Source organism: Echiichthys vipera (genome assembly GCF_963691815.1).
Source record: "Echiichthys vipera genome assembly, chromosome: 18".
NCBI classification, from domain to species: domain Eukaryota; kingdom Metazoa; phylum Chordata; class Actinopteri; order Perciformes; family Trachinidae; genus Echiichthys; species Echiichthys vipera.
In genome coordinates, this window is record NC_139843.1 from 20,684,217 (window position 1) to 20,700,847 (window position 16,631).

The 16,631-nt window shown below is 39.1% G+C and overlaps 1 protein-coding gene across 1 annotated transcript; it reads left to right on the forward strand.

Moving 5' to 3' along the window:
* Positions 1 to 13,417: 13,417 nt before the first annotated feature.
* On the forward strand, positions 13,418 to 15,377 carry lrrc18b (leucine rich repeat containing 18b; the record flags this gene model as incomplete). The annotated part of the gene is made up of 2 exons (XM_083932603.1): positions 13,418 to 13,675; positions 14,949 to 15,377. 2 exons carry the CDS (start codon positions 13,418 to 13,420, stop codon positions 15,375 to 15,377), a joined length of 687 nt encoding a protein of 228 aa, XP_083788729.1.
* Between the last annotated feature and the right edge of the window lie 1,254 nt (positions 15,378 to 16,631).

Genomic DNA, 16,631 nt, shown 5'->3' on the forward strand with positions numbered 1-16,631 from the left:
GCCTGCTGAAGTCCATGTTTTGCCCGAGCGTTCCAGCTACTTATTTGGTAAACAGTAGTACCAGAGTATTTAGTCACTTGAAATGATTTGACTCTTCTGTAAAACATTTAAGAATTAACTTACATGTGGTATTTAGAGCTATGTAGTAAATTATGTAACAACTATGGTTATATAGCTAAAAGCTAATAGTAGCTGAAGAGTCACGGTCACAAAGGCCCTGATTACACTAGCTTTAAAAATGCGTTTAAGCAACAGCTGAGACAACCATTCACATCTGTATCTATCATGCTTCTCCACATGACCACCTCTATTACTGCCTGCATCCCTTCTGCTTGCTGTGGGTAGTCATGTTAGCAGTTGTGTTGGTACAGCTGTAAATATCGCTGTCACTCGAACTCATCACCTTCCAAAGGGTAAAACGATGGAAGGTCCCCCAACACTTCGTCCAACGTGCTGTCATCATGTCCTGCATTGATTACATATTTTCCTGTTATATTCTTGTCGGGGATGCATCAGGATGCATTTGCATTTACACTACAATAGATATGTGGTCAAATGCGTCCCAGACCAATTCAGCAAGTGGTTTCAGGGATCCAATTACAATGACCTGGTTTCCATTTAGCAGTAACATGGTCTCAGGGATCCGAACACAAGTGGACAGTGCTAACTACAGGTAAAAACACTGTCAGGATGCAGTGAGATCAGACGTCAAAAACCAAATTCGGAGGTATTTCTCATGTCACAGAAACCACTGAGAGTGACTTGTGTGTTCTGGAGGTTATTATCAGACTGTTTGCGACGTGTCCGTCTGTTCCTTGAACAGCTGCGTATGCACTTATCCAGCTCTCTGGAGCTTTTCCACAGCTGCCTTTAAAAGACCACCCTAGGGATTGCCGATGGACCATAACCTTATTTTAAGGTTATAGAATGTAACAGAATTCATGGATATCTGGATATATTGATACAGATATTCCTGTAATTTCGTCGTAATAATAGTCGGAAGTCGGAGCAGCTGTGAAATGGATAATCACATTTTTTTTCCTATACCTTTTTCAAGATTAAAGACCTCATAAGGCAGGTAAACATAAAAAGCACCCGAAATTCCAAACATATTACACACATAAACCTCCAATCATAATAATGATTTATGTGAGATAAGACAACAACTGAAATTCACACGCAACACAACATTAACAAAAATTATTTCTATTTTAAATATGTAGGTTATCTATATCGTAAACGGAAATGATATACATGTTGATTTATACACATAGAGCGGGGAAGTGGAATCGGATCACAAGTGGACACTGAAGACGCATGTCAAGATGCAGGCTGCTGCTAGGTGAGAACACACAGACTGAGAGCTTGTGACTAGTGCACTTGTGATCAGATCACTCCGATCGGATGTCCCAACCCGTGGAAAACAAGATTAATGTGTTATTGTGATGGTTAACATTTGTATTTAGTGCTAACCACAGGTTCTAAAAGACAGAACTTATCCATTTGAAAACGCAAAGTAGGTCAAATGTATGTTGTACCCTCATTTGGCAGTTGAAGCATAAAAGTTGATTTAAAAAAAAAAAAATCCAACTATATACAGTACATGGCAGATTGATCTATGACTGTTTAACCCATTTTACAGCAAGCTGGTGTTTGTGGCCTTTGACATTCTGTGTTCCCCTGCTTATTCTGTATGTTACATTTTAATTCCAACCACTATGGACCTCCATTTGTCACCATTTCAAATTTCCATTGTTCTCTCATGTATATTTCAGTAGCACAGTGTGTCTTATCCATATACGAAATGACTGAAAGTGACCTTTCAGTGGCGGGCAGAAGTGTCTTAAAAATGCCCTTAGACTGTGAAATGTTAAGTTTCTTCCAGACCACATCGTCTTTAATGAGAGTCCACTAACTAGAACCATGTGTGTGAAATGTGCCTCTCCCTCTCTCCTTTCCCCTTCCCTGCCCACCACTGACCTCTGCATTCATCAACATTCCAGCATTTCTTCTCTTGTTTGTGTTGTACAATTCATCTGTACAGAGTGTAGCAGTATGTGAAATAAATATTGAAGTCGATGTAATCAGGTTGCTGCCAGAGATGTGTTTTTGACCAATGCTAGCAGCCTCGCTCTTTGGGTGCCGATGTTGGTCCGTCTGTCGATCAAGATGGAAATATTTCCACAACTATTGGATCGATTGCCATAATATTTTATAGAGATATTCATAGGATAAAGCCCCTTTGCCTTTGGCGATCCCCAAACCTTTTCTCTAACATCACCAACAGGACAATATTTCTCTTTGTCCTGTGAAATATCTATGTTTTATATATATGATAGTAGTTTAACTTTTTATCTAGCGGCATCATTAGGTCTAAATTATTAATAACTTCTGCAAATACCAGTAAAATGACAAAAAAAGACAATAACCTCAGCTGTACTTTGAGTTTGGTGCTTATTAGCAAAATACATCACACTTATATGCTACACTAAGATGGAGGATATAGTGAACATTATACCTATTACACATAAACATGCTGCCATTCACCCAGGATAAATACTTCGTAAAATAAATATATATATTACAATAAATGATCAGGACTAAAACCAGTCAAACCGTTCCGGCTTAAATGCAGTAAAATGTCAAACAGGAATTAAATACTAACCAGTCATAAGGATAAGCAGTAATAGCTCAAAACAAGGCAGTAAACTGAGGTAAACAAAGCATGTTGAAGGTTAAGCAAAGCAGTAATAATTGTCTAAGCAAAATAACACAGACACAAGCAAACAAACAAAAAACTATTACCTTTGTCAAAAGTTTTTTTTTTAAATATAAATATAAACGTGTAATTTTGACTGCCCAAACCCCTCCCACAGTTAGTAGTGTGGCAGGGCATATCTCATCCCCAAACTGAACCTCCAAATCTCCTTAGGCCTCCTCGGGCCCACGGCATAATATTCAAGTCACATAGTAAGCCAGCAGGAAATCTAACAATCCCTGCATTCCTATACCCATACTACCTTACTGTTATATGCCAGAAAAAAAAGATTTAGTAAATCCCAATACATAGTATGTCAAATGCAGTGTGCCAAAAATACAAAGATGTCTCACTGCATCCGATCAGATTTTGCAGTAAATAAGCAAGGGTCAAAGTAGTATGTCCCAATCATATGCATACTGCATGCAGCAGTACATACTTTGGAGGGGCAGCTGCAGTATGAACTAAACATAACGCCTTTATTGAGGGCCCATTTTAAACGTGTGTTATTCAGCCCACAGGAACATCAGTCTGAGACGTTGTACACATGTACACAGGTATTGTTTAAAAACAGCTTTTTCTAGGCATTTTGGCATATATGCCCTACAGAGCATTCAATGGGCCATTATAGTCAAGTAGCCTTCCGATAATAGCGATCTGAATTATCAAATACAGCAGCAGCGTCATACTACAACTCAGGCAGCATACAGTACCTCAACAAGGTTGTGCACATTGTGGACGAGAGGGTACATTTCACCTGCATTTAGTATGTGGAAAAGATTTAGCAAACATTGAGACTATTTTCTCTGTAGAGATATTGAAGTTTGGGATCTCACGTCATCTGACCTTGTGATTTTTTATTTAATTGAGAAAATTGATTCCATTCATCTCAAATACTTTAGAATCCATAAGAACAAAGAAAGAGAGCTCATATACTTTGGTTATTTTTAAAGTCATATGTCTTGGACTCTGCTTGCACCATGCCCCATTAGCTCCATGAAAGATGTATGGTTCTAGTTCAACCAATAATAATATTTGGATTATTAGATTAAGCGTATTTACACTTTCGGCCTTGAACTCTACAGCAGGGGATTGGGGGGAAAAAATGCTATCTCCACCACATGCTATTATTATTCATTCATTGTTACTCATCAGTAAAAGCAACACCTATACTGTGATCGAAGCTCAGATTTCCCTGCTACAGTTATTTTTTACCTCCATGTTGACATAAAGAGGAGACATGAGAGGGGTGCAGTCTGGAAGGGTGTCAGCCACTCTCGTGGCGGTGGAGGCGCTGTAATGAGAGAGGGGGGGATTTAAACGTTAGTTTACTTGTAACCTCCAAATTATTTTCGAAAGGAAAAGAGAGAGGAAGCTCACTCTGTGCGTGGGACAAAAGGAACCCCAGAGGTCTTATAAAAATGTCTCACCCACAAAGAAAACACACAGTTCACACAAAGACACAGGTCAGGTTCCGAGGGAAGTGGTTCAATTGTAATAAAAATATGATCAGTACGGTAAATAGAATGGTTTAGGAAAGGCAAGGGAAGGAAGTATAAGGAGGAGAGGTTAAAGAGGAGAGAAAGAATTAGGAGTGTAAGACAGACTGATGCTAGTTTCCTGTCTGAACACAACACAGCAGGCGTTGCAGGCGCTCCCTTAAAAAGAAACAACTGATGTCACCAGTAAAACAGCCAAAGTAAAGTAAACCTATTGTTAAGGCCTTGCGTGCGTCTGCGCTCGTTCCGTCCCATGCATGCCATCATCTCAGTCCATAGAAATACAATGCATAGTAAACACACAGTCTACAACCCGACATATCCTGTGTGGTTACAGTAATGCATAGCTGCAGTACACTGACCTCGAGGCAAAAAAAATCATAATGAAAGACTTCAGCAAGCGGAAATCACAGGAAGTAGGAATTAGTTTAAGGCTCGGAACTGGATGTCCTGTCGGAAGTCGGATCCAATGTCCAGTGTTGGACAGTCAGTCCATGTTAAAGGAGTGACCTCTACTCTGAGGTCATGTACGCACAAACCATACAGTTAGTCTTCAACCGGACCCACTTGGACATCATTCATGAGCCTCCACACACAGAAAAACAGACGGGATACTGGCTGAGTGAACTGTGGGACTCCTGCTGAGAAAGGAACATTTTTCATTGACCGTTAAGTGCAGTGAGTTTAAAAATACACATTGTGTAAGCCCAGTCATACATTTTGAAGGAGAAAACTTGTTTTCCAAGTTCTTAGAGGAAGATTAGAAAAGCTCATTCTGTTACAGGGTGATTCAGCTTTGAGAATCTTGTGCTCCATTTCAGGTTAGCTATTAGCCAAGGGTACAGATCTCATGTCAGGATTGGGGGGGATACAAAATTGATTTTTTTTTCTTTTGCCCGGTATGCAACTCATACCTACCACCATAAATTACAGCTTCATAGAGGCTCGCCTAAAAGTACTGCACATGGAATCATTGACTGTGCTTCTTTATTTGTCCTAAACAGCCAACAGAGTATCCCTGCTTACTTCACTGTTATGTTAGTTAACCATCATTTTAAGGGTCACCCCGATTTCTTCTCACCATCTTCATTTTCTCCCAGTGTATGGGACTACTTTATGCATGAAGTAGTCCCAAACAGCTATTAGCTAAGTGAATATCTTACATTTTTTCTAAAAGTTGCCTTAATAAAAAATACTGGTGGATAATTCTATTTGTTCTGCTTCAACAGCTTATTCATATTTGTCTCAGCCTTGGATTTGTTTGACAGACACACAGTAACTGATGAGGCATTTCACTACCAGATTTATTAGTCTGCAGTTCAGGCCACTGTCACCTCGCAGGGCTATGATTCACTCTGCTGGTGTGTGCAAGTGCCAAGCAGAACTAATGAGAAACAGCCGGCCTCAGGCTTACCGGCTGGCTGCTTTTCAACCCTTTGTGTCCCCCAAATTGATGACATCATACTACAGTGGCTTTCAAGATTGTTAACGGGTGCAAAGTTGTAAATGATGAAGACGATGAAGTCTAGATGAGGTTTCCCCGTGACAATGGAGTTACCCGTCATCTAGAGTTACTACAATACTTTGAAGTGACTGTAAGCCAATTTGTGCTTTTCATAAAGCTGAATATTTTCTTTTATTAATGACTATGTGAAAGATGTTGCCCGTAGAAACAGAGAATAATCACCCAGCTCTGCAGTTCCCCTTAGATTTTAGCAGCTCTTCAATAAATTTAAGCTCATTGTTGTGGTTTTACATCCACAACTTTATTGTTTTGATTGACTCTCTCAGCTCTCCTCACCATCATTTCCAGCTGTGGCAGGCAGCTGTTTTCAGCAACAACAAAAAATAGGAGATGCACACTACCTGCTCAGCTCCAAACAAACAATTTAGGCGGTCTGACTGACATGTATTTCAGCAGTACTTTTTAGACGTGCACTCACTAGAGACAGAAAGCAGTTTTCAGCTTTGATTCACAGTATGTGAAAAACCACAGACACAATCATGTGCTAACTCTGCCGGCTGCTAAGCCACTAACCTTATGTACAGTGCTTGTATGGTGCTAGTTTTGTACTGTCGTGAACCTAACAGCATGAATCAGCAGCAGCCTGATGTACTGAAATGGAGAGTCTGAAAATTTTATTTAAGGGATTTAAGGCACCTGAGAATTTGGACAACCCCAGACTAAAGTTGTCAGTCCTCGGAACAATGACATCTGCGGGCGCCATTACAAAACAATGATCTTCGATTACCCAGTGAGACCATCCATTGATGGCCACTTTAGAGCTTTGGCAACTGGTGACAGCTCGCGTCAAAATTTCTGACAGTATCAGAGGCTTCTTTGGTCCTTGGTGGTCTAGGTTAGGATTTGGCGCTCTCACCATTGCAGTTGGAGTTTGATTCCTGTTCAGAGAATGAGTTTTTTCTTTATACTACCGTCATACCTACACTATACTTTCTGGTACTGCACATAAATATCCTACTGCATTGGTTCCACCGGTGACCACCACTATGGTCACTTATTGTTTACATCTCAGTATATATCATAGACTGTCTGTAAAGATGGACAACAACTCTCCACTTCTTCTGATTGTACAAAAATGAAGCCAAAACATCCGTTACATGGGCGCGGCCATGTTGTAATTATGAACCAGAGCGGTGTGAGAAACTAGTGATGTCCTGTGGGCGCAGATGTGCTGAAGTCATTCAAAGCTGTGGCCTCTACACTTCCTGTTCCTTTTTGAATCCTATAGAAGAAAAAATTGTTGAAATCTTCTCTTCTGACACAATGGTTACCGTTCTCTCATTTTGATCACTGCTTTTTTTTTTCAGAAAATAAAAGTTTTTTGTTTAAGTGCCTTAGTTATTAAAAAAAAAAAAAAACATTCTAGTACAGCAGTGGTATAGCCACAGTGGATATTCTATCAAATTCCTTACAATGTATATATATATATATATATATATATATATATATATATATATATATATGTATATATATATATATATATATATGTATGTATATATATATTTATATATACATATATATATATATATATATATATATATATATGTATATATATATATATATATATATATATATATATATATATGAATAGCTCTTTTCCAAAACGAGATAAAAGCCAAATTTAAAAAAAATGAGTTTGTCATGCCACTTTGCTGTATACAGAACCTTTTCACTGCTTCATCAATGTTTCATGCCAAACGTTATATTTCCTTGTTTAAAATCGTCCGCAAGATGCAGTTCCTTTCCAAACCGCGACAAGCGGCAAACCTATTTTTAGCCTAAACACGATACGTCCTCTCGACCAATCGGAATTCAGTGAGCGTTCTATGCGATCCAACATGGCGGTGCTCTGAAGCGGGAGAGTTTTTTGGTTCGTCCATCCGTTCAACATGTTCAGACTGAGCCAATAAACCAATTTGACAAGATAAATTGAATATTAACCAAATGTGTGGGTCTAGGTAAAAAATGTCATTTTCCTGAAAACTATTAAAATGGATTTATAGTGTTTTGGAAAAGAGCTCCTCATATATATATATATATATATACACGCACACACATATATATGTTTACATTACAGTGCATACTATTACTGTACTCCTGTCTACCACAGTGCTATATTTTATACACGGTAAAAATTGTATTATATTTTATGGATACATTTTAGCTGCTGCACTCTTTCATGTCTTAGATTCTAATTAAGGACCATGTTTTCACAATGTGTCTGCTGTGTATAATGCATAGTTTATAAAAAAATATATATATATATATATATATTAGTTATATGTTCTTGTGGTTTGCTAAAGGAATTTCCTCTGGTGAGTTAATGGAAATGATTAGGAGCGGTCATGAGTAATGACTCATCACTTTGTTTCCTATAATGTAAGCTCCAAAACAGTCAGACACTTCTGTGTACACAGTGCCAACAAACAAATCCCCACCCAGTCATCACATCCATCATATGCAAACAACTACCACATCACCCACCCCAAAACACTCTCAAATGCCTGGTAAATAATCTGTCAAGTCCATGTTAAGCTTTCCTGAATGAAACGTGGACAAACATTGAAAGAAGGAAAGGGGCTCCTTGAAGCAAAGACAACACAACAGTCACATAGTTAGAGGGAAGGAAAGCCACATCCATTCAAAGCTAAGATAAACACATGAATGCCGCTGCCCCCGCGGTGCCAGCTTTCCTAAACATGTCCAAAAAACTATCACTCATCTCTGCACAACAAGTAACTTTACTCTTGTTTTGGGTTGAAAGTTCATAAAGACGACAAAGGTCTAGCATGCTGGAAAGGCGCAGCTGCGTCCCTCTGGCACTTCATGTGTCCCTTTTCAAACCTTATGTATCCTGTAAAGTTTGGCTTAGTGGGAACTACATTATATTCTTTTACAGTTCACACAGTTCAGACATACACGTTCCATGTGTTTTCAGTCATTTGTTACTGATGAATGTGCAGCTCCATGGAAGTGACTCTGCAACTTTCCTCTGCTCATCACAAACTGTCCTGCCAAAGCAACTTTAAAGGGAAGTGAGTGCATGACACCAAAACAAAACTGAGAAGTGGTCAGTGACAGTTCACCACCATGTATGCCACGAGATGTTTTAGTTGTGTTGCTTTTTATGTCAAAGCTTTACACCGTCTTCCACCAAGGGATGGATGTTTGTAAGCTTCTGGTTCTGAATTGGTTTTCTGTTAAGTCTTGTTGTTTAGTTTTTCACCAGGCTAATTAAATAAAAACCTGATGCATTTCAGGTTTTTATCAAAACCAACTCTGGAAATGTTCAAACTGGTTTGATATTAAACAAACACCGGATCAGAATATCAAATTTGACTCAGCAGCTGCTCCCTAGTGGAACATAAAGAGATTGAGAGAAACCATGAATGAGAGAGTAGTGACCCCAGTCTACACTTTTAAGCCATGCCTTTTTTCCTACACTGTGTAAGTCGTCTTTCCTCGTCTCGCCTCTTTTGTCGGCTTCAAATGCAAGATGCTGCCATTGCGTAAGGCAAGCACGAGCTGCAGTCGGCGCGTTACTATAGCACTTGCACTTACAGCATGAAACAAGAAAAAGTGGAACACTTCCATTGTGTTCACTTCTACTCAAAATAACCTACGCTGACCAGTTTGATGAAGCTATAGGAGTAGACATGTATGCATTCAGCATATTTCTGACACTTCATCAACTCTTCATTCAGACACAGCCCATCATCGCTAAGCGAGCATCTACAGCTAACTATACAGTAGTGTGTGAGTAAGCCTACACTTGGTGTATAAAGTAGATAACGGTGGCTTGCAGTCTAATGTTTGAACAGAGAGCAAACCAGTTTGAAACAAAAAAAATCCTCTTTACCTCTCTTTTCCTGTTTCAGTCACACTCACAAATGCTTAGATTTACACACACACACACACACACACACACACACAAACACACACACACACTCCGCTCACATTTCTAATCATTAGACGTAATCTGAACTGCTGTGTGCAGTGCCTCACTCAATTAGGTCAGCACCATTTCCTCCAGAGTGACCTGCATATCTCCTGACCGGTATTTCACACTGCTGAGGGAAACGACTTTTTTTATAGACCATATTATACTGTCGCCTGCTGTTTTAGGAGAATTTAAAATAAATGAAAAAATAAAAATAAAAAGTCCCACAGAAACAATTGGGCAAGTCCAGTCAAAAAGAGAGGAAGTAAGTGTAAAAGTTAGGGTTCTGTCTGTAGTTTAACATTACAGAACATTTTGTGGCTATACTTTTTCCACAATCTACAATAGCCTACAGTGGCTTTGAAAGAGGAATCTAACTCCTAACCAAGCAAATGTTCTTCTGTCTGAGGGATGATTATATTTATTGCGTGTGCATTTACATGCACATGATATTCCCGTCTTGATGTGGTATAAGTTATTTATGCAGACTTACATGTAATAACTGGGTTTAAATAATGTCTTCAACCAAAACTCTGATTATGCAAAACATGCTTAGGATTCCCAGTCAATCCGGTACTGCTTTTACTTTTTGAATTTGCCATTTAAGCAGACTTCAGTGCCATGCATATAGTGTAGTGATGCTATTCTGTAGCTCAACTAAAACTACAAAGGGGCCAACCTGGTTCTAAACTGTAGCCAGCCTCGCTGCACAACCTGAAAAAAGCCCTATATGACATGTTAAATCTGCTAACATAAACACCCCACTGGTGTATTGCTTTAGTATTTACACTTGTTTTTTTCCTAGACATTTTCTGAAACATTGATTGACACTGAAGAAAGGCTCACTACAGATCTTTGAACCACATCATACTAGTTGATTGGTCATTCTGTTGCTCTTTTTCTGTTCCCTGATTAGCCATTCATGATATTTTTGAGACCACAAAATAGGTGCAAAGGCGGTGGTGACGATGGTGTTTTAGTTAATTGTCAGCATGCCCGTCTGTGTCTGTTTATCTTGACATCATGCACCTGATACCACTTCCTGGTTAGCCTGGAAACACTCAAAAGGTTCACATGAGCTGCGTAACCTGACTTTGACTTTATCAGACCATGATCAGGGACTGGTCACATGACCTCCAGCATTGTTTTAATTTGCAAACAGCCCATTTGTAATATTGCCAGTATGAAATATTATTGTAGAGAGTGACAATGATACTGTGACTTGGATAAAGACAGCACCACCTACGGGCAAGTAGGAGGTAATGTCTGGCATTCAGATCAAGTGAAAGTGCATCAAATGAAATGCATCAGAGAGAGCGAGAAAGAGAGAGAGAGAGAGAGAGAGAGAGAGACAGAGACAGAGACAGAGACAGAGAGAGAGAGAGAGAGAGAGAGAGAGAGAGAGACAGAGACAGAGACAGATACAGAGAGAGAGAGAGAGAGAGAGAGACCTGTGACGGCTGTACCATATTAAAGCTTGGTAACGGGAGTAAACTGGAAACTTTTTACAAACAGCAGCATTAAGGCATTAAGCAAATCAGTATACTATATACTTTAATTATATTTTATTTTAATATATTTATTTTTAATTATAAATACATAAGTAAATAAATACACATTAAAATATATGCAAACCATTTGTATCTACCTGAAACGGAATTATACAGTTTATTTCCAAATCATCACTCTGCAGTGTTTAATCACCATAACCAAACATTTACAAATCAGTTGCATCAAGTCACAAAAAAGTGATTGTGCAGGAGGGACTTTTTAGATCAAATATGAGGGGGGGAGGGGTCCAGTTCTGCTGTATTTTCAGACATAGAACAATGAATGGCCTATTAATATTTTTTTGAGGATACATGTATTTCTAATAAGCACCATGTATAGGATCAGTTTATCAAGGGAAAACACTACATAGAAAAGGCCCAGTTTGCTCTGACTGGTCAATGTTTCTGTGCTCTTGGCATCTCTGTACCGTTATTGTAGCCAGGGAATGACTGCAACCCCACAGAGTGCATTGACATGCACAGCAGTAACTCGAGTCTTTCCCCGGTCAGTGGAATAATCAGATTATTGTAGTTCTCCTATATACATGTACATGAAGGGGGTTGAAATGACAGAGTAACTCAGTAAAGTAGGTGGCGCTCCACCAGCATACAGCTGATTGGAATGCGACTTTTTATCTTCCGGTTCACCTTTGTCAAAAGCGCGGGGGAAATGGATGACTTTTTGACTGAATTACGACCGAAGTGGGTAGTGATGTTACTTGTCATGACCGTGTCCTCTGTCGCTTTAAAGGAAATGCTTGTGTTGCGCAGACACATGCCCCTGATCATACGCTGTTTACACGCACAAGTACTCGGGTAACTGCAGGAGTTTTCTAGGTCTGTTAACCCAGGTACGAAAACTCAACGTGAATGCAATTGGATTTTAAAACTGCATGTAAACACACCTGACTCTAGCAACACTTTCTACCTGGTATAGTTGTGACGTCACAAAAAGTCATGAAATCTCATTTAAAAGGGACTGTTTCTGAATAAGGCATGTGTGCATTTCTCTATGCATTTTAATACTTTCACAATATTTGTAAAAAAAAAAAAAATTACTGGTAAAAAAAAAGACATGGAAATCCAACTTTGTACAATATGATGAGTTATGGAGCAGGTAAAAAATTGTATGAATATGAAAGATACAAAATAATTTTTTTTTTGCTTTTGTTGATCTTTTGGGCCATTTTGGAATTTCACTGATACCTTTTCCTCAAGCTCATAAAAATCCTATCTGTACGTCACCAGCTGATCCATCTCTGCTGGCAACCTTTCACTTCCTCAAACAATCAGTAAACAACATTGACAGCTACATTTTTTTATTTTAAACAGAATAATTCTAGAAACAGTTTCTGTGTTTTTTTAAATTTGTCTTCCAAATACATACACCAAAAGAACAAAGTGTTCTGCTGTAGCTGCTCACTGCCATAAAGTCTACTGAGAGCAAACAGCAGTTGCCTGGGAACCAAAGAAAACAAATCTCATGTCCAGCCAAGTGAGTCTGCCTAACTGACAGCCAGGGCACAACATGTCAGCTCTTTCCTACAATCTGAATCGTTTTTTTAATTTACAAATGCCTCTTCAGCGGCATCTTGTTGCAGAGTCGTCTCAGGCTGGAGAAGGAGATCAAGAGGTCAAGTTATAGCCTGCTGAAATTGCAGAACATGTCTGGAGTCCCTTGTGTGTCTCAGTATTCAGTGTGCTGGATGTAAGGAAGAGGACACATTTGTGCTGGTAAGAAACAAAGAAATTGTTTATCGTAAAATGACTTACCGTAAATGTTTTAAAAAAACACCCAACCATTGACTTTATTCTGAAGCACCTCCTCTCTTTATTTTGTTCTAATGCAGTAGGAATCACACTGTTATTAAGCTTTAAAACAGTCAATATTCTGAACAGTATTTTTCCTAAACTACTGTTACAAACTGTATATACATAGAATAGAATAAAATGCCTGCAACGTGTAAATTTGTATTGTCATGGAACAATAGCTGATGATGTTATGGATATTTAAGGGAAAAGGTAAAACTCAACTTTGTCTACTGTTTCAGCTGGCCAGACCGTGTTTGGTAACATAATCTTTCAGACCAGTTCCACCGTCAACTCTACTACGTCAGTCACTGTCCTGTGTCTCCCTGCAGCAGAATGGCAAAGGGAAAGAAAAGCAAACAGGCTAAAAGTAAGACCATTACCTTTAAAGCAGCTCAGAACTGCGTGGAGTTGACGCTGGAGGGTAAACGTCGTCTGGATCTCAGTTTCAAGGAGGTCGCCGAGGTGCCAAAGTGCATCCAGAAACTGTGTAAAATGGATGAACTGGACCTGAGCCGGAACTTGATCAGAACGGTTCCAGACTTTATTGACAATTTCATCAGTGTCCAGGTTTTGGATCTGCACAGCAATTATGTGAGTATGACCGAAAACTGAGAAAAATGTGCTTTCAGAGGTAACTTTGGTTTATTCAAATTAGGTATATGTGATAACTGAGTAATATTTTTGTATATTGTCTGGCTCTGAAAGAGCTTTGGCCTGTCCAAGAAAATAATAATAATAGGAAAGTATGATGTCATCAGGGTTATCCCTTGGGCTTGGAGTCTACAGATATATGAACAAAACACTGCGCAGCCCACTGAGGGTGTGAGAGGGTGTGAGTTTGAAAGATATAGGTGTTTACCATACAAGGAAAGTATTGTGTTGCATTGTGGGAAATGTACGTGGTTCCAATAGTTTTGAAGGTGTATCCACAATTGGGATTAAAAGTCAGTCATCTTGGGCCCTTTTGTGGTCCTGTAATATCACTTTTTATATTTGTATTTGATGATTGAATGGGCCACTATCATTTGCTTATCACTACCATAGATATAAGGCAGTTTGGCCATAGTTGGCTGTGTAGACTTGTATCATCAATGCTAATGGTAAGCTGGGTCACCCATCCGCGTTGCTTTCAACTGCTCGACTCAGTAAGAAATATGAAGAGCAACAACTTAGCGTATAAGGAAGTGTCTGAGGTGGTGGATGGCTTAAACACAGGACTTTGATGTGAAACCAAAAGTCAGCGGTAATTTTTTAACGGTACATAACATTTTTTAGCATTGAAAACCAAACCAGGTTTTGCTAAATGTAGCCACCTTCTTTTGTTGCCTAAACATATGTTTTGTTTGAATCCACAACGGGACTCCCAGACCAGGACCAAGGGGTCATAACGACGACCGTTGCCATGTGAATAGATGATGGCTGGCTCCACTTAAGCCACCCATTGTCTAGGGGGCATATGTTTAATTAGAAATATGTGGCAAATAAGAACAAGAACAAGATAAACTGAAATAATGAAGGCAGTGTCACTTTAAAGACCCTGTGCATTTTGTGTATGATGTGCTATTTGTGGTGTATGCAATTGTCAAACAAATTAGCAATTTATCAAATTACCACAAACACCACACGGTGGATCTGGAACATTCGGTGCTCTTAGGGACGATGTCCAGATAACCAACTGAACCCGGTCCAGCTTTGTTGTGTGACCGTGTGTGGATGCCATGGTCTCTGAAGTACATACACAGAGAAGTAGTTTTTTCCTGTATAAATGTGCACATTATAATAGCATGAAGAAAACAACAAAAGAAAAAGTTGGTATATGGCATCATACTGTGTATTACAGAATGTGTTTCTTTTTTATTTGCAGCTTGAGGAGCTCCCTGTGACTATCGGCCGTCTCCAGAACCTGCTGGTTTTGAACCTGTGTAACAACCGTCTGACGAGCCTCCCCAGCGAGATCGGCCTGCTGAAGAAACTCCACACGCTCAACCTGGGTATGAACAAGCTGGAGGCTCTTCCCTCCTCCATCGCCGCATTGAAGGAGCTCCGCCACATCGGTCTCTCTGACAACCGATTCACCAGAGCCCCTCCCTGCCTCTCGAGGCTGAACAAACTGGAGAACGTCAACCTGGATAGGAACCCCATCACAGTGGAGGCACCGGGCCACGAGTCCCTCATGATTACAGAGAGACTTTACTTGGTCAAGGAGAGTGTCCTGTGTGAGGACTGCCTGAATAAGTGTCAAAGTGAGAAGAAGAAGCTGGAGGAGACACAGTTAACGGTTACAGAGATGTAGAGATTGGTTTCACCTTCAAAAACACACACTCAGAATTTCAATTAATTTTGTATCACTCCTTTCTTTTGAACCTCATGCATGCTGCACTGCACCCTCAAGTACAAAGTGGCGTTAAGGCGCTCTACAGCACCATCTGCTGTTTTGAAACACACAGTAAGGAGCCTGAATTAACACCCACTGAATATATATAGTATACCGTATATATATATATATATATATATATATATATATATATATATATATATATATATATATATATATATATATGATGCACTAGCATAATTACAAGCTGACTTTAATGGAGCTTTAATCCATCGAGTGTCTTGGTCAAAGACAAGGATTATTTTTAACTTGTGTTTTCTACTTCAACTGGAATTTTAACCAACAGGTCATCTCAACATGCTAAATATTTTCAAAATAAAGTGTAATGGAAATGTCAACATGCTAAGGACTTTCATAATAAAGTGTAATTGCTCAAACAGATTAGCTTAAAAGGTTAATTTTCATTTCACATTTTTATTATCACACTTGTAATCACAAAAGCATCTGGTTTCACTTGTTTCTTGCACATATTGTTTATGGTAGGGAACACAGTGTAAAAATGCAATTCTCAAGCAGTAGAAATCAAACAATGAGCAGTGATCACAGTTGTATTGTGACCCACAGGGAGGTTTACTGTAATGTCAATCCGATGGCTTGTACTGCATGTGTTGACCATCTCTCTGGCCTAGAGGGCAGCAAAGACTAGAGGCCACACTACCAACACCTTTTGTCAAACAGCACCTTTCTGTCACTGTCACTATAGCTATGACTTATGTGAAGTGTCCTTTAATTCCAGTAAAAGTAGTCTGTCAGTACCTTATACTGTATTACGGATGTTTCTGTGTTCATTTAAAAGGTCTTGAAAAAAGGTGATTGTATGCAATCCTCACTGACTATAATGACTCTTTAGACTTTGCATCATGCTGCTATGTCTAAGCATGATTTATTCATACGATTCTAAATTATAAAATGCCTTGTATTATCACTATTGTCCTTTAAGGAACCACAAATCCACGTGTTGGTTATTTTATTGTTTATGTTGAACTGTACAATTAAGGGCTTTTCAAACCCTCAAAAATACAGTTACATTGCAATCAAACTGAAAATAATGCTGTTGCTCCTGCTTTTTTGAATCACTTAAGTGCACGCTTACATCATAACATTTTACATATAATGTTAATTGCTTGTATTACCAGCTCCAATACTTTCAAC